Source organism: Camellia sinensis, chromosome 14, assembly GCF_055761805.1.
Source record: "Camellia sinensis isolate YWXY chromosome 14, ASM5576180v1, whole genome shotgun sequence".
Classification (NCBI taxonomy): domain Eukaryota; kingdom Viridiplantae; phylum Streptophyta; class Magnoliopsida; order Ericales; family Theaceae; genus Camellia; species Camellia sinensis.
In genome coordinates this window covers 45,552,555-45,572,500 of record NC_138974.1, presented here as the reverse complement: position 1 = coordinate 45,572,500, position 19,946 = coordinate 45,552,555, and the positions used below count along the sequence as shown (strand labels likewise).

At 35.3% G+C, this 19,946-nt stretch overlaps 2 protein-coding genes across 2 annotated transcripts; one reads left to right on the top strand and one right to left on the bottom strand.

The window, feature by feature from the left end:
- The first annotated feature begins 5,375 nt into the window (after positions 1-5,375).
- On the top strand, positions 5,376-9,494 carry LOC114273738 (vesicle-associated membrane protein 721). The gene is made up of 5 exons (XM_028215550.2): positions 5,376-5,886; positions 8,107-8,248; positions 8,339-8,459; positions 8,635-8,697; positions 9,092-9,494. The coding sequence occupies exons 1-5, from the start codon at positions 5,697-5,699 to the stop codon at positions 9,236-9,238; spliced, it is 663 nt and encodes a 220-aa protein (XP_028071351.1). The 5' UTR covers positions 5,376-5,696; the 3' UTR covers positions 9,239-9,494.
- A 3,903-nt stretch (positions 9,495-13,397) lies between these two features.
- Positions 13,398-17,558, bottom strand: PANC (pantoate-beta-alanine ligase). Its single transcript, XM_082904270.1, has 4 exons — positions 16,730-17,558; positions 15,407-15,520; positions 15,001-15,132; positions 13,398-13,674 (listed from the first exon to the last, which is right to left on the bottom strand). The coding sequence occupies exons 1-4, from the start codon at positions 17,318-17,320 to the stop codon at positions 13,558-13,560; spliced, it is 954 nt and encodes a 317-aa protein (XP_082760396.1). The 5' UTR covers positions 17,321-17,558; the 3' UTR covers positions 13,398-13,557.
- Between the last annotated feature and the right edge of the window lie 2,388 nt (positions 17,559-19,946).

Below are 19,946 nucleotides of genomic sequence, written 5' to 3'. Positions count from 1 at the left end.
TGAGTCGTCTTTGTATTGATTTAGTGGGTCCACCATTTACGACACATGGAATGATAAATAAAATGTGATATTCAACTGTGTTCTTCGTAGCATTGTTGAAAGAATTTTTGTTTTATTCACCATGGTGAGTTGTGAATATTGGAATTGCTTTATGTTTAGGGTGTTGTCATTGTCCGGAGATGTTGCTGGAAGTACATCTGCTTTGGATGCTTTTAGCTTGTTGTATAGCGACATCATGATATGGGTATAGCGACATCATGATATGGGAACCAAGGGCTATGAATGAATACCTCTCCGACTCCAAGTGCTTTATCGTATGCACGCCCACTAGAAACATTTGTCAAAAGGAAAATGTTTGGTGATCCGAATATTTGTGGCTCGAATGGCTCGAATGTGTCAAAACGACGTTGTTGTAAAACGACGTCGTTTTGGGTGTTTCGAACCATTCGAGTCATAATTTTTCGGGCCACCTATCATTATTGTTGTCAAAAACCAAGTGCACGAGACTTTCAAACTCGGACTGGACCGGCCGGTCGGACTGGCGACTGGACTTAGTTCTGGTCTAGATGACCCTCCAAATTTGGATTATGCTCAAAACTAATTTAGAATTTGAAAATCGTAAGAACCGGTGAACCGATCATGGGTAGGGGTGTTCGCGGATCGGTTTTGTGTGGTTTGCGGTTCGGTTTTGACCCGCCCGCATCTATGCGGTTTGGGAAAAAGTCAACCCGCAACCGCCCGCAGTGCGGTTTGCGGTTTGTGCGGATAGGGTTTGTAAATGTGCGGGCGGTTTGCGGTTTACACTTTTTTTCTTTAAAAATTAATTTTCGAATTTTTTTCCCCCAGCGAATTTAGGCATCAAATTCATTTTATATATTTGTGATAACAATTTTTTGATGAGTTTACAAATAAAAGTTGAATATCAATGCATTAAATGAAAGTACCCAAAACAAAGAGACCCTACACTAGCATTTTTGCCATGAAAAAAATGTATATCAATGCATTAAAGGTTGTACTCAATTAGAATTGCCAGTTCAGTAATCAATAATCAAACTATAAGCTCCATCGACCATTAGAAGGAAAATTTTATTAGGAAAAAGTGGATGAATCACCAATGAAAATCATATAAGAAACCAAGTTTAGGACTTGATAATTCTACGGCATTAAAAAAGTTGAGAAATACTTAAAAATAAGGATCCTATAGTGTCATAGATAATATAATGGTGCTCCTGTAAGAGTTACAAAGTTGGTATATAAAAAGTAAAAATAATAATAATAATAATTAAAGTGCGGGCGGTTTTTGCGGGTTGCGGGTTTAAACCGCGACCCGCCCGCAACCCGCAAATTTGTCATATTTCAAACCGCATCCGCCCGCATTATGTTTGCGAAACCGCCCATTTATATGCGGGTTGGGCGGATTGGGCGGTTTGAATGGTTCGGATAAACCGTTGCCCACCCCTAATCATGGGTCAACATAAGAACTCGCTTCGGTTTGAAGAATTAAAGTTTTTTTTAAAAAATGTGTTGTGGAGAGGGCTTATATATGGAATCAAGTGCATAAAAAATAAACACTCAAATCATTAAGCCATCAACACAATTATTGACAATGTAATAAGTTTATATATTGTATATTCAATATTATCTTAATTATTTTTACTAAAAATCAATGTATAAAAAATGTGAAATAAATTTTAATAATTTTTTTAATAGATGTTTATTATTTATTAATTTTTGTAATTTTTATATTTATATTTTTTAATATAAATATATATTAATAATTTATTTATTGTATATTGTATATTCAATAATTTATTCAATAATTTATATATTGATAATTTATTGTATATTGTATATTAATAATTTATTTTTTATATATTGTATATTCAATAATTTATTTATATTAATAAATTTTAATATTATTATGACAGATTTAATTTTGATTGAACCATTGATCTGGTTATTTTTTTGGCTTGCTTACCGATCTAATTTTCAAAACATTGAATATATATATAGCTGTTCCTGATTATAGTTCAAACAGAAATGTTTCACATGTTCTACCAGCTTCAAGTATTGTTTGGATGAATGCATTCTTCGACTCTGCAATTAACTAGACCCTTTTCTGGACCACATTTAGCCTTTATCAATGACCCATTTAATCAAGGCCAGAACATGTTACTGGAAAATGATCAAAGTCTGAACAAGCTACTTCCAAGACAGATGCTACAAAATTCATTTGTACATAAACATGCAGATTTGAGCATCAAAATTAATTATTTAAGATTCTCATGGAGGGCAAAAAAGGGATCTTAACAACACTGAACACAGCCAAAACCTTTTCTCTGTCGTCAGATGAGAAGTGCACATTTGCAAGGACATTATCATCTCCTACAATCTCAGCACCAATCACTTTAATGGCAAAATCAGCCCCCCCCCCCCCCCCCCCCCCCCCAAGCCTAAAATAATCAATTAGGCCATTAAGAAGGCATTATTGCCTTCTTCTCTTGACATAGAAAATTGCTTCGTAATTTGAAATTTTGGAGGTTCAAGTGGCCAAAATGCCAAAACAACGTCGTTTTGGTCTTTTTTTTTTTTTTTTCCTCTCATTTCTCTCTAAAACAGAGAGGCGAGAGAAGAAAGAGAGGGGGAATAGAGAGGAGGAAGAGAGAAGAAGAAAAGAAGAGAGAGGAGAACATATAGAGAGATATATACACAGATTTATGTGTGTATACATAGACATGTGTATACACACAGAGGAGGGTTGCGATGGGTGATGGTGATGGCGGCGCCGGTGGGTAGAGGTGTTTGCGACGGTGATGGCGATGGGGAGAGTTTGTGACGGTGATGGCGGCGCCGATCGCCATCACGCCGGTGGGTGGAGAGTTTGTGACAGTGATAGCGGCACCAGTGAGTGGGAGTTCCGACTCTCTCTCTCTCTCTCTGTTTCCCCTTCCTCTTCTCTCTTCCTCCCTCTTTTTTCTTTCTCTTCTTCCTCCTCTCCTTTTCTCTTTCTTCTTTTTGTTTCAAAGAGAAAAAAAGAAAGAAAGAAAAAAAAAAAGTGCCAAAATGACGTCGTTTTGGCGTTTCGAGCCATTCGAGCCACAAGTTATTCGAGCTACCTAGCGGGATTGCTTAAGATATCAAAGTTTAGGGGTGCGGTGAGCATGTGTTTGTTTAATTCAAATTAGCACTAAAGCTTTATTTGGGACGTACTATTAGAATAACATAACTTTTTATCTTATTTAAGTCACATAAATTATTATTTAGGTCATATTACTTATCTATTACATTTCACATTTATTCGTAAAAACTCAAAAAGTATACTTATTTAGATCATTTCAAACAATTCCTAAATCTAGAACTGAACCAATGAGGTCGATTTTAGGTTTTTGGAACTTTCAAATTTCAATCCAATTTTTCATTGGAACCGAACTAACCAAACCCAATATAGATTGGGTTAGTTCAAGTTGCAATTGCAGTTTAGCTATATTAAAAATAAGTGAATCATTTATTTGAAAAACATAGTTTCCATCTTACATCATTATAAATTATTTTAATTTTAAAAAATAAATAAATAATACACAAATCTTGAACATTTTTACACAATACAAATAATACAAGTCAACAATCCCAAACAACGATTTATATTCTGTTCCAATACAAGTATATGATGGTAAAACAAAAGAACAAGTTTGATTTGCTCTTTTGTTTTTTACAGGGCATGACCAAGTGGAACAATGTCCACCATAGTATTTATCTTTTCCTAATTATATGAAAACAACTTAGGATAAATACAATTTTAAGTAATTTATAAATAAGTTCAAATTTTGAGTTGGTTTGGCTTAGATAAGAACTGAACCAATTTATTCTTAATTTTAAGAATTAGAATCGAACCAAATATTATAAAAAACCGGACTAACAAACCATAGAAATCCGATTGAGTCGATTTCAATTTTTTTTTGGGGTATTTTGTACACTAGGAGAAGTCACCATCTTATTAGCTGGTAACCAAACATCAAAATTTCAGCTGTAAACAAAGACAATTCTGCCGTCAAATCATTTGCAGCTAATTCAATTTGCATATATATATATATATATATATTCTGCATATTCTATATAAACCTATTTTCAATTAAACTTCAATTCAAATTTAATCTTGTAATTTCAAAATCTTCCTCTAAGTTGGTTAAAATCTTAACTTTAATTTTAGATTATTATTTTCAATTAATTTCGAGACATTGCTTTTCATAATAAAACAGCATACTGATCTTATTTGGTTAAAATTTGAAGTTCTAAAATTTATTAAAAATTAAAATTTTAAAATTGCAAAGTTGAATTTGAATAAATTTAGGCTTAACCTTTGTTGTTGAATAATTTGAGGAAAAGTAAATAAAATTTAATAGTTTTAAGTTATTAATTGCTAAAATAGATAGCTTAGGACTAAACTGACCTGATAGTTGAAGATTTTAAAAACTGTAATATATTGTGAAAATTGTAACACTAAAACTATTTAAATTTATTTGTTTACATAATAACAAAACTAGTGATTTTTGCCCACTTGATAGGTGTACTGATAAATATAAAAAATAAAAATTTTAATTTTGATTTTAAAGCACACATGTGAAATGTCATATTATCTCAACATCATTTCAAGCATAAAAAATTTACTATAATATATGTTGTATGCTACTCAAGCGATAAAAATATTCTTAATTTTAATTTTGATTTTAAAATACATATGCAAAATGTCATATTGGCCTTGTTTGGTAGGACTTATTTTCAGCTTATTTTAGCTTTAACTTAATTTAAGTTATTTTGATGTGTTTGGTTCAGCTTAACAATACAGCTTATAGCTTTTTATAAGTCAAAAATCAACTTATTCTTTGAGTGAAGGAGGAGAAGCTTAATTTATAAGTCAAAAATCAGTTTATGTTTACAGTTATAAGCTATAAACTGTTAGGCTATAAGTTATAATCACTTTCTCACAGCTCTACCAAACAGGACTATTATGTCAACACCATTTTAAGCACAAAAATTTATTATAATATATATTATATGATATTCAAGTGATAAAAGTATTTTTGGCCAAATCTAACGTCTTATGTTTCGAGTTTTTCCTTTATAATTTTTTTTCTTTTAATCGAGAAAAAAATGATAATTTATGGTATCATCATTACATCTGTAGAACGTAGTTTCAGAATAATTGATTATCAACTAAATTTAATTCAATTCATAAGAAGAGATTCACTATTGAAACACCAATGAAACTCAATCACACTACACAGAAAAATTCAAAATCAATTGGAGTACAAATTATAAATTAAATTTTATTCACACACTTATATAGCAAAATAAAATTTACCCATTTAATAATTGAGGTTTTTAAGAAAATCAAAATTTCAAATTGAAACCAGGGTGTCATTTTCGTTATTTCCCATGAAGTAGCAGGATGGTTACAACTCATGGCAAACTACCTCTACCCGCAATTAAAAAAATAAAAATAATAAAATAAAAAAGAATGAAAGTTTCCTATATGTTGCTGTTGCAGCAGCAAAATCAAACCCATCGATTCATCGTTTCCCCATCGTCACGCTACGCTCTCTCTCATCACTTTCTCTCTCTATAAATCTCTCCTCTTCTTCTTCATTTCTCTGTCTATAAGGTTTTAGGGTTAGGGTTTGAGTTTGAGAGAGACAGAGATGGGGCAACAGTCTTTGATCTACAGCTTCGTCGCCAGAGGAACGGTGGTGCTTGCTGAATTCACCGAATTCACCGGCAATTTCACGAGCATCGCTTCTCAGTGCCTCCAGAAACTTCCTGCTACCAACAACAAGTTCACCTACAACTGCGATGGCCACACCTTCAACTACCTCGTCGAAGACGGCTTCAGTCAGTTCCTCTTCCTCTGATTACTTCATTTATTTTCTCGTTTACTTTTTGCTGATCTATGTCTCCGTGATGTTATTTGATCTGATCGTAGTTTTAATTCATGCTTTGTTGATCAGATTCTATTATCTACTGATTAAGTTCGTGACTTTGTACTTTTTTTTTGAAGTTGATTCTTTGATGCGCCGATTAGTTACTGAGAAAAGCTAGGGAAAATTGTGTGAGTAGAGTTTTTTGGATTTTTGTTTTCAGTTGTTTGGTTACGGAGAAAACGAATTAACGTACAATACATTAACGACTCCGAGATCAAATCTGATTTACCTTCTTCATATTTTTGCCCCAATTTGGTACTTAATTCCTTGATCTAAAGTACTTGTATCTTTAATTTCTCAAGCTTCTCTTCAAATGATAACATTGTTCTACATTGATCCGGTGGTACTGATTCTGAGATTGATAGAATAGAGTTATGAGAGTCCACTTAGGAGACACTACTTACCTTCTAAAGTGTAGTACAGTATGTTGGAGTTTACATTTTTTTTTGGTATCAGTTGCTAATTTACTATTGATGTTGTTTTAGGCATCTGAGATCTGGGCCACTTAAATGCTGGTGTTAAGTTTTTTATCATTTGCTTGGTAATTGTTTATTTGTTAGAGATCTGCTTCGGTGGTCCAAACTAGAGAGTCCAGTCCGAGCAACGGATGGTGCTATGCCAGCATTTGTTACAAATCAAAGCCCCAAATGTGAATCCGATTCAATATTGTGTGGGTTTGGGAGTGGGTGCGTAAATTTGGGCCTTCGATATATAAAAAATGTTGGCTTGGCATCATCTGGTTCTTGGAACTAGACTTTTCCGGTTCAGATCTGAATCGTAGACAAGCTGTTATCTACTTGTTAATTTAATAGTAACACATGCATGTGTGTGATTTCTTGGCATATTAGCCACCAAGGATCTCTTGTTTCAATAAATTAATTATTGAAAAAATTGAACTGCATTGGTATTGAGAGTAAATAGGGATACAAATATATTTAGTGAGATAACTCGTAGAAAGAGTTATGCAATGTGAATTAATTGTGGTTGGCCACGTGGCTTGTGTTTTTTTTGGTAACAAGTTCTGATATCCACTTTTCTTTCTCAAAATGTGGGGTTGGTCAATCCTCTTGTGTTGATATAATATGAACACGGGTTATGCAACTGATTTAGTGGGAGTTAGTTTTATGTTATGTTGTAAGTAATGAGCATCCTCATAGCTTTAATACAAATTTCACCAGGAGTATGATTCTTGTGCTTGTTGAAACACAAGCTTTGTTTTTATGTTTATTAGCTCCAGGTGATTTGGATGGGGTGTTCTCCATTTTGGATATATCACCATTCTATTGTTGTATCAGTTATGTCTCCCAACCTAGGTACAGGTTTATAGTTTTCCCTAGCCTGAACATCTAAATGTTCGAGAATGGGTGGCAAATCAACAACTTGTATTGTAAGAATGTGCATATATTTTTTTTTTGGTGTTTTGCTCCTTGTTCATCAACATGCTATTTGTAGTGTCAAATCTATAATAAGACACCATTTGTGTCAAATTGGAGATACGGACACAAGACTTTGGTTTTGATTTTGTTGGTAGTGTCAAATTGAAGGCATATCCACAATTCCATATTTCCAAATCTCTCTTCTGAAGGATAGATTCAAAGCAGTCCTGCGAATAGATTAGTTCATGGCGGGTGCTAGATTTAAATAAGTTGAGGATTCACTTTGAACATATCTAATGCCATTTATTGAACTTGTTGTAATATTTTGATTGCTTTAACATGGATAATTATTTACATATGATGGTTGTTTACATGTACCCCAATTGTCTTTACAGTGGATGCCTGATTGTAGCTATTAAGGATGCAATTCATGCAAATAATATTTCTTCTTCTGCTTCTTTGATAAAAGGTTTTTTTTTTTTTTTTTTTTTTTTTTTTTTTTTTTTTTTTTTTTTTATTATTATCATGGGAAACAGTTATTAGTTGAGTAGTTGAGTAGCATACAGATCAGAGTAGTTACATGTGTCTGTGTGTGCTGCGTTCATTTGTATGCGCCCCTGGATGTACGTAGATGTTTTAAGTTTTGTTGACCCATTGGTTGGTGGGGTAGTTTCCTTTTGGAAGTCTAAGCAGTTAATCAAACATACCATATTGTATTATAATACGCGACTAACTTGATTTTTTAAATCTTGCAGCCTACTGTGTTGTCGCTGTGGAATCTGCTGGCAGACAGATTCCAATGGCATTTCTTGATCGAGTTAAGGAGGATTTTACCAAGAGATATGGTGGTGGAAAAGCTGCAACAGCTGTTGCTAATAGCCTGAACAAGGAGTTTGGGTAATTGCCCTCCCTCTAGGCATATATTTTCTTTTGGGTAAAACTAAGTGTACCTTCTCTCTCATACATGTTTTAAATACTGAAATACAGACCCAAACTTAAGGAGCAAATGCAGTACTGTGTGGATCATCCAGAGGAAATCAGCAAGCTTTCCAAAGTAAAGGCTCAGGTTTCAGAAGTCAAAGGAGTGATGATGGAAAATATTGAGAAGGTAGGGAAAAACTAGTTTCAGTTAATGCCCAAAGTACTGCCAATTGATTTTCTTCTATGCACGCGTTGTGTGAAAATAGTTTTAGTCTTCCAGTGCTGATCTCGAAGTTGAAAAAACTCATATGGTTTGGCATGAGAAAGTTTTGACTTTTGACTTTTGACTTTTGACTTGGCAGGTTCTGGATCGTGGAGAGAAGATTGAGCTTCTAGTGGATAAAACAGAGAACCTTCGCTCTCAGGTGAGTGAGTCCTAATACATATTTTCAAGGCTAAAATTGGTTAGTGTTTTCCAAATATAGCTTATGAGTTGAATGGCCTTAAATTTACTAACTAGTAAAAGTGGTGTATTTGAGGTAGCTGGATGGCATTTCTTCAGCCCCTTTGATGTGGTGGGATAACCAGATTTGTTTGGATTTGAAGTATTTACTAAATCTACACCCTGATCCCCTCTTTCCAGTGTTGTGCAGTCATTATCCCGTTTGCTTTCAAAATTTCATGTCACATTTCTCATCATTATATGGGGATGTGTGAATATTAAGTGGCACCACCCATTGCTTTCAAAATTTAATGTAACATTTCTACTCATCATTAGCTGGGGATGTAATGCAAATATTGAACGTCACCACATTGCAGGCACAAGATTTCAGGACCCAAGGTACCAAAATGAGGAGGAGGATGTGGTTGCAGAATATGAAGATAAAGCTTATAGTTCTCGGAATCCTCATTGCCTTAATTTTGATCATAGTTTTATCGGTTTGTGGTGGCCACAAATGTCATTAGTCAATGGAGCAAGCTTCACGTGTTTTGGTTAGGATGATCGTTAATCAATTGCTGGTGCTTTGGTTAGGATCATCATTAATCAATTTGCTGGTGGCCTGCCAGTAACATTCCTTGTGTTTGTTTACCTATAATTTTTTTTTTTTTTTGGTGATACATTACCACCCTTACGTTATATTTTGTATTCTAAGACAATGCCTGTATAGCTTGTGCTCCTGGATTCATTTGATACTAGTAAAGAGTCTTTTGATGTGTGAAAGTTGGTCTTGATATCTTTCTTTCCTCTTTTTTTTTTTTTTTATTATTATTATTATTATTATTTTTTATTTAACATTATGTTTGGATTGAGAGATTTGGAGAGAAAAGAAAAGAAATGGAGAGATAAATATTTTTTCTATTTGTTTGGATAATTTAAGTGGAGAGAAATAAAAAGAAATGAAGAGAGACTTATTTTTCTTCGGGAATTTTTTTGATAAATCTATTTTTTAAGAGCTTCATTCCATTCAACTCATATTCTTTTTGACTATTCCATTAGGTCCAATTTGAGATAAGAAGACCAAAATACTCTTTTCATCTACTTATGTCCTATTTAGTTCACATTATTTTCTTATATTTCAATAAATCTTATGGGTAACATAATTACCAAAATACCCCTAATGTGAATGTTCACATTGTCAATGTGAATGTTTAGATCGTCAATGTGTAGGGGCCCGGCCCATGTCGATCCTCGTGGGTGTCCGGAAAAATTCGAGTCGGGTCGGGCCGACCCACAGGTCAAAAAAATAGGCCCGGCTCGGCCCGTTGATAATGTGAATATTTACATTGACAAGTTAACATTCACATTGATAGGAGTTTAATATTGGCCCGTGGCCCGTGGGCGGTCCGAAGCCAGCTCGCCGCCCGGGGCGGGCCCGGGCCAGCCCGTTCATAATGTAAATATTCACATTGACATATTAACATTAACATTGATAAGAGTGTACAATTAGCCCGTGACCCGTGAGCAGCCTGAAGCCCGGGCCCGGGCCGAGCAGGGCCCGACCCGTTGACAATGTGAATATTTACATTGACATGTTAACATTCACATTGATAGGAGTGTAAAATTAGCTCGCGACCTGTGGTCGGCCCGAAACCCGCCCGCTGCTCGTGGGCTACCCTGGGCGGGCCTGGCCTGACCCGTTGATAATGTGAATATTCACATTGACATATTAGCATTCACATTGATAAGAGTATAAAATTAGCCCGCGCCCCGTGATTGCCTGAAACTAGCCCACGGCCCGTGGGCGGCCCGGGGCGGGCCCGGCCCGGCCTGTTGACAATTTGAATATTCACATTGACATGTTAACATTCACATTGATAAGAGTGTAAAATTGACTTGCATCCCATGGGCGGCCCGAAGCCCGTAGGCAGCCCGGGGCGAACCCGGCCCGTTGACAATGTGAATATTCACATTGATATATTAACATTCACATTGATAGGAGTGTAAAATTGGCCCGTGGCCCGTGGACGACCCGAAGCCCGCCCGCTGCCCAAGGCGGGCCCGGCCTGTTGACAATGTGAATATTCACATTGACATATTAACATTAACATTGATAACAGTGTAAAATTGACCCGTGACCCGTGGGCAACCTGAAGCCCGGCCACAGGCCGCGTTCGACCCAACTCGACCCGTTGACAACGTGAATATTCACATTGACATGTTAACATTCACATTAATAAGAGTGTAACATTAACCCGTGCCCCGTGGCTACCCGAAAACCGCCCACGGCCCGTGGGCGGCCCGAGGCGGGCCCGGCCCGGCCTGTTGACAATGTGAATATTCACATTGACATGTTAACATTCACATTGATAAGAGTGTAAAATTGACTCGCGTCCTATGGGCAGCCCGGGGCGGCCCGGGTTTGGATCCGGGCTTACCCCGGGCCGCGGGCGAGCTTCGGGCAGCGACAAATTTTACACTCCCATCAATGTTAATATTAACATGTCAATGTGAATACTCACATTGTCACAGGTCGGGCTAAGCCCGCCTCGGGCTGCGATCTGGCTTCGGGCCGCCCACGGGCTGCAGGCCAATTTTACACTCCTATCAATGTGAATGTTAACATGTCAATGTGAATATTCACATTGCGGGCGCGGCCCGTGGTCGAGATTCGAGCTGCCCACGGGTCACGGGCCAATTTTGCACTCTTATCAATGTGAATGTTAACTTGTCAATGTGAATATTCACATTGTTAACAGGTCGGGCTGGGCCCGCCCCGGGCCGCCCACGGGCCTTGGGCGGGTTTCGGGCAGCCATGGGGCGCAGGCTAATTTTACACTCCTATCAATGTGAATGTTAACATGTCAATGTGAATATTCACATTGTCATGGGTCGGGCCAAGCTCACCTCGGGCTTCGTGCCGCCCACGGGCTGCGGGCCGCCCACGGGTTGCGGGCCAATTTTACACTCTTATCAATGTGAATGTTAACATGTCAATGTGAATATTCATATTGTCAATGGACCGGGCCGGGCCTAGCCTGTGTCGGGACGCGGGCGGGCTTTTGGCCGCCCATGGGCCGCAGGCCAATTTTATACTCTTATCAATGTGAATGTTAACATGTCAATGTGAATATTCACATTGTCAACAGGCCGGACCGGACCCGCCCGGGCCGCCCATGGGCCTCGGGCGGGTTTCGCGCCGCCACAGGACGGGGGCCAATTTTACACTTTTATTAATGTGAATGTTAACATGTCAATGTGAATATTCACATTGTCAACGGGCCGGGCCGGGTCGGGCCCGTCCTAGGCTGCTGGCCAATTTTATACTTTTATCAATGTGAATATTCACATTGTCAACAGGCCAGGCCAGGCCCGCCCCGGGCCACCCACGGGCCGTGGGCGGGTTTCGAACAGCCACGAGGCGCGGGCTAACTTTACACTCCTATCAATGTGAATGTTAACATGTCAATGTGAATATTCACATTGTCAACGGGCCGGGCCGAACCCTCCCCGAGCTGTCAGCGGGCTTTTGGCCGCCCATGGGCTGCGGGCCAATTTTATACTCTTATCAATGTGAATGTTAACATGTCAATGTGAATATTCACATTGTCAATGGGCCGAATCGGGCCCGCCCCGAGCCCCCCATGGGCCGCGAGCGGGTTTCGCGCCGCCACGGGACGCGGGCCAATTTTACACTCCTATTAATGTGAATGTTAATATGTCAATGTGAATATTTACATTGTCAACGGGCCGGGCCCGCCCCGACTCGAGGGCGGGTTTCAGGCCGCCCATGGGCCAATTTTACATTCCTACCAATGTGAATTTTAAAATATAAATGTTCACATTATTAAATTGCTAATCGTTCAAAAAATATTTATAAAGGTATCAAAATTGAATATAAGGGCATAAGTGTCCAAGAAAATAGTGTAAATCAAGAAAATGGACTTTATGGAATAAAACTATACATACATGGGACTAAATGGGTTAAAAAATTTCTTAATGGACTTCTTGAGTTAAAACACTTCTAAATTGGACTTATCAATAAAAATCCTTTGTTCTTATAATTCTCATTTTTAATATTTTTAAAAGTAGAGAAATTGAGAGAGAAAAGAAATTAATAAATTTTTATATTTTTATAATACCAATTTGTCCTTATAAAAATAAAAGAAATAAAATGATTGACAAAATATAAAAATGTTATTTTAATAATATAATATAAAATAATTTTTTTTTTCTTTATGAAATTTGACTAAACAAGGAGAGAAATTATAATTATTTCATTTCTTTTCTTTTCTCTTCTCTTACAATTTAAGTAATCATTTCTTTTTTTCTCTCTCGTATGTTTCCATAACTTACCTAGTTTAAGTTATAGAAACCACCTACGATTACCTCACCGATTCCGATTGCTTTCTCCAAATTGGACAACTATGCACACCTACTAGAAACATTCATCAAAGAAATGCCTCATGATAGACATCCAAGTATGTCTTGAAATCGCCATTCAAATCACCGTAATGGAGCTCTTTTTTTCAGAGGGATGCCAGGGGATTCTCATGACGGCACTGCTTTAGCCGCCTTTATCTATGAAATCTAAACATAAACTTCATAACATGTATCTACCAAGAAAGAATCATTGATGAAGATGACTTATGAAGAGTCAGCAAAAAGAATGATGAAATCTGTGGATAATATGCAAGGCATGATTTATTTCATTCGGCTCCTGTGTTAACAATTGGTAGGGGATACCGTGCTTGTGTATTCCAAGCATCGTTTACGCTGCTGCCCATGTTTACACAGGCTGTGTACAAAACTGAACACACACACACACACACACACACACACACACTCAGACATTGATTTCCAAGTTGTCAATTAGTCTGACCTTTCCAAACCAGGCAGCAACACAAAACACAACAGCACCTTTAATCTCATCCACTGCTTCCAAACTTTCTTGGTCTACAATCTGTTTGCCAGAATGGGAGACATTAAGATCAACAATACACATAATTTTTAACAAATTTGTTCTAGAAAAGATAATCTTTGCGAGCAGGGGTTTTAAAAAAAAAAAAAGAAAAAAAAAAAAGAAGGGAAAACCTGTGGTAAGCTACAAATCCAATTCCACAATGTATTCTCAAATATGAACTATTATGGTCAAAACAGAGGCTACAGCCCTTCAATTTTTTTGTTGGACTGCATTAGCATTAACACAATTTCCTATCATAATCAACGGGGCACAATATTAAAGCAAAAGTCAAAAAACACCCCTTCCTCAGTTTTTAGGTAATCAATTTTTTTAAGGCTTATTTAAGCTACTTTTTTTATTACAAGCTATAAACAACTGCACCAAACACTACAGACTCCAAAAAAACAAAAAAAGAAGAAGCTATAAGCAGCCTTTATAAGCTGCACCAGACAGTCCCAAAGTTAATTGAAATGTAAATTATTCTTATATCTGACTTGAAAAGTCAAATACACCCTTCAAAAACTACAAAATGACAAGCTGTTCACAGTACTTCGGTGTTGGGAAACTTGCAACAGGAATTCAAATTTAAAAACAGGGATATTATGTTGGTGGTCCAAGGAGGTCTCAACAACAATTCCTCAAACCAATAGTTGCACGATACTGGTAGCAAGAGATCTTAACAATTTAATGAATTGGAACTAAGCAACCTCGAAGTGAGAAGAGGCGATTTGCTGTATCATGTCCCTATTTTCTGGTTTACATACACCTAGAGGTAACATCTTCCCAATATTAGCCTAATTCCTCTTTAAATCTGTCTCTTGCAGTAGTAAAATTCTTGGTTTTTAATATATTAAAGATATACTTTCTCCCTCTCTTCCATTGCTGAACATCATGTATATAATATATACATATCACTAGGGAGTTGCAGAATCACAACACTCTCTCGGCTGATTATACTGTGCAACATGTTATAAAGGAACAATCTTACTGGTATGCCCTATATGTTTCTTCACCATATTTCATTGTGTTTGACTACTTCCTCTCAAAATTGTGTTTCATTATAGAAAAGTTTTAATGTAGTTACTACTTATCACTTACTAATTTTGGATGTTCGACTATTTTATACTGTAAATCTGGTTGTGTTAGACATTTGAAAAGTTGTGTTTATGTGATGCCATATATAAGAGCGACTTAGTGCATGAGACTCGATCTAAAGCTCGGTCAAGGGATACATATAAATATATAATATAACTAGTCTTAATCATAGTACATGTGAATCAGGTTAAGAAATATGTGAAAGAAACATATAGATGTTTCACATCTCACCTCAGCATAATCAATTCTTCCACCAGCTTCTAGTATTGCTATGGTGACTGAATTCTTCAACTCCGTGCAATTAACTAGACCCTTTTCTGCAGCACATTTAGCTTTTGACAATGATTGATTTATTGACAAGGCCTGCAGGATTGTGTACATAACAAGGATAAGATGTTCTGGCAGATGATTTTTAAATTTATTTATTTATTTATTTTTTAATTTTCACAAAGGAGGTTGGTAAGCACAATTTTATGTAAAAATGATCAAAGTTTGAATGAGTTACTTCAGAACAAATGATACAAAAATCATTTATATATAAACAATAAGTTTTGAGCATCAAAGTTAAATTATTTGAGATTCTCATGGAGGACAATAAAAAAGGATAGATCAGAGCAACACTTAACACATCCAAGACCTTTTTCCTGTCTTCAGGTGAGAGGTGCACATTGCGGGAGCTCATTGCAAGTCCATCATCATCTCGTACTATCTCAACACCAATCACTTCTATGGAAAAATCAAGATCCCGAACCTGAAGGAATCAATTAGGCCATTAACAAGTCATAAGGTCACCATCTTATACTGTAAATCAATTAGCATAAGGTCACCATCTTATAAGTTTGTAACCAAACATTAGCATTCAACCGTGCTAGTCCAACAACAATCATCAAACAAAAAAAGGAAGAAGAAGAAAATCATGCCTTCACTTCATTTGCAGACGGTTCAGCTCGCATCTTTTATATATGTTTTGGGTTAAATAAGAAATCTGTTCTATATATATACTTTTCTTGGCCTTTGGCTCAAATCAATACCATATAAATACGTATCATATATTTATAATAATCTTATGTGGTGAATATGTAAAAAGTAATTGAAGATAAATATCTGTATATTTAATTATTGATCTCATTTTTCATTTCACAATCAAATGAAGATAATCGATCAAAACCATTATGGTCTTGGATGTGAGGCTGTGAGCATGTATTAAGCAGTCCAGTGAAACCAAAAAATGTGATTAGCTTTAACCAGAGACTGAATAAATCCAAATCCAATCACAAAGTTCAACATCCGTAAGTTAATTTTTTGTAGGGTTAAGTGATAATCTACATAGGAAATTAAAAACAGAAAAGAAAGAAAGAAAGAAAAATCATACAAGTGAACAACTCAACCAGAAGAAGAAAACAGCCCCATATTTGCACTAAAGGTGTGAACCATCTTCCACAATTCACTTAACCCTCAGTCAATCTTAGCGTAGTGATAATACATAAATTTAGATCACCGATCTAAATAAAAGCAAATAACACATTCTGTATGACTTATAACTGTAAATTTTGGGGTATGATGAATTCTTTGAAACAAATGGATTTGACATAAGAAAAAAAAATCTTTAACTAATGTAATACTTTTAGATCTAGATTTCAAAAATGAATTTGAAATAACTGGTTAAACATAGTTATTTGAAATCCTTTCATCAATAATTCTACTTATACAATAATCTTAACAAAAGGCATCTCTCAAATCTCTACACAATTCCCCACTTTGCGATTATCAATCTACCTTTAATAGTTAATCTTCCTTCATTTTATTAAATTCAATCTCAAATCCCTTCATTTCAAATCTACTCATCCAAATGCAACCATATAATAGAAAAGAAAGAAAATCACAACAAAAGTGAGCATGCCTTTGGGTGATATAATCCAACAAACTGAAAAATAATCAAAATTCTTGGAAAAAAACTCACCATTCGCCTTATAATTCGCCATTGCTGGTAATCCTTCTTGCCAAAGAAAGCAAAATCAGGGTCAACAATATTGAACAGCTTGGAGACAACAGTAGCAACCCCTCTAAAGAACACAGGCCTACTCTTCCCACACATACCCTTTTCCAATCTCTCAACCCTAACCCAAGTTTCATGCCCCAATCCCCTCTCCTCCAAACAGGACACCACCCCTTCCCCTCCCTCTTTCTCTCTCCTCACTTCTCTCTCTACCCCATCCCCACAACCACTGCTCCCATAATCATACAAATTGTGGGGGTGAAAGACAACATCAACACCACCAGGAACAGACATGAGCTTCTTGATATCACCATGGAAATCAGATGGGTATGTGGAGAGGTCTTCAGAGGGAGCAAACTGACCTGGGTTGACATAGATTGAGACCACTGTGAGGTGGGTTTGCTTGTGGGCTTCTCGGAGGAGTGAGAGGTGACCCTCGTGGAGGTAACCCATTGTGGGGACTAACCCTATGGTCTTGCCCTGAACTCTCATGGACCTTGACCATTGTCTCATCTGGCTTTTGTCTCTGATTATCAGTGGCTCTTTAGCTTCCATTTGGAGATTCTGCGTTAGGATTGGGTACTTCTGTATCTCAAATCAGTTCTTAAAGAATTGCAAGATTGTTTTTTTATTCTTTACGCAAAAAGAGGATTGTGAAAATGAAATGGATCGATTGAAATCAGAATGTTGAAAGAGAAGTAGCAGAGAAAGGTGAGAGGTTTTGTGATATGATTGATGAGTTTTTTTAGTGAAATATAACAGATGAAGATGGCAAACACTGCTCAACATCTTTGACCGGGCCGGCGTGGAATTTTATTTATTTATTTATTTACTATTACACTTGAGATCTCATTTTTTTTTTAAAAAAAATTCAATTGTCTCGATCTCGATGATATGGATCATATATTTTGTAAAATATGTTAAAATATCAATCATGTAAAAATTAATAAATTATAAAGTTTATTTTAAAATTTATATTTGCTTTCTAAATTTTTTAATTAATATCCAAACAAATCTTATTAATTGGCCTCCACAAGTTTTAAAGTGAGATCTATTAAAGGCCAATAAAATTTATTGTGCGTTGGCCATAGTTGGGAGTGTAAAAATAGCTCGCGGTTCATGGGTGGTCCGAAGTGGGTTCGATCTGTTTAGGCCCGTTTGAGTTTGGGCCTGAGCCTTGGGCTTGGGTTATCATTTTGAAGCCCGCCCCGTGAATCTGACCCGACGGTTCGATTAAGGCCCACTCAAGACGCAACCCGAGGCCCAGTGTGTCTTTAAGTGGAAAATAATAAAATTTTAATAGAAATTTTTTGTTTAAAAAAAAATGGCCAGGCCCAGCCCAGCCCACCTCATGCCCAAGGCCCTAATACCCTTGGATGAACCGGCCCGAATTTTGCTTGGAGCCCACGAGGCTCAACATGGGCCGAGCCAAATTTATTACACCTCTAACCATAGTAGATATCTAAATTTGAGAAAAAAATATTGATTATAACGGTGATACCATCTTTCGTGGTGTAAGTGGTTAATAGCAAATCGCAAATGCATTAAGTAATCAACTATTGTCTCTAACTAATCTAACAATGTTATAATTCTTACTACCAATTAATAATGGTCATTGAATAATAATACCGTCACATAATACTATCGTTACATTTAGGGGTTGTTTGGGGTGTCCTAAATAAGTGTACTTTTTGTCTTTTTAGACTAAAAAGTTGAGGTTGAAAATATGAATGTTTGGGTTAACTTTTTGACTTTTTAAAAAAAAGTGTGTATTAAAAATTGTATAAATTAATGTGTAGGGAAAAATTAGTATTGGGAGTTGTGCAGCCGTAATTGTTGACTTTTGGAGAATATTGATAACTTTTTAACTTTTTGAGTAACTTTTTAATTTTTTTGAGACTTCCCAAACTTTACCTTAATATTTACCCCAAATACCAACGGCTTTGGTGCCCATATGAAAACTTTTTACAATAAAATTTTATATAAATTATTAAATTTTATAAGTATGTTTTAATAATATAATAAAGGATAAATTACAAATATACTTTTTGAGATTTTCTTAAAAATACAGATTATTTTCTGTGGTTTGAAAAATTACAAATACCCCCTTATTAGAATTTTTTATTTAACAGAATTAATTAAAAAAATGAAATTTATAATCGCTCTCCTATACAATAATAAAATTATCTAAATTATTAATTGAACATGTTTTTAACATCATTAAAAATTATTAATTAACTTGATGATTTATTAATAAAAAGGACGATTTGTGATGAAATTAGAAATCTTAAAAATAGAATATAATTTTCAAAATTATAAAGAGCGATTCATATTTTAATTAAATTTTAAGAAATGTATTTGTAATTTTCCCTATAATGAAAGTGAGATAGGGATGGAATTTGGAATTTAAAATATAATTCACTTGGGGACAACTCATTTGAATAAAAAAACATTTATTAATACATCACTCTTTCCACTGAAAATTTAACTCTTATCACTTCCAAATAAAAAAGGATCATTCCCTCATATTTGATTTTCAAACATGGTTGCCGCCGCAACGTCTTCGATGACTTTTAATTTTATTTTTTTTTGGTAAACATGTAATTGAAAAGGATGTTGATAGAAAGTATGGCGGTAAGCATTTTAAATTATAATTTCACTAATTGATTCGGGTGTGGTATTTATTTTGAGTTTTTAAATAATAATTTTATACTTATTTTTTAAAATACAATTCAAAACATAATCATTACTTTTCAAAACTTATAACTAAACGCATAATTCAAATTTTTTTTTTCAAAATTCAATTCAAATCAATATTTTAATTTTTTTCATATTTTAAATATTTAAATATATTAAGATTTTTTTAATTTTTAAATTTTTTGAATATTTTTAAATTTTTTAATTTTTAAATATTACGATTTTAATTTTTTTAATTTTAAAATATTTTATAAAAATAAATTCAAACTCTATTTTATAAAAATATTTTTAAATATTTTAATTTTTTTGTTATGTATTTGGTTACGATTTGAGTGTAGAATTGTGAAAGTATTATGAAATTTTTAGTTATAGTTTGGTTATGAGTTTTAAATATAATTTCTTAATTGAGTTTTGTTTTATGTGTTTGGTTACGATTTGAGTGTATAGTTATTTTTAAATTTAAAATTTTAAAATTTTAAATTAT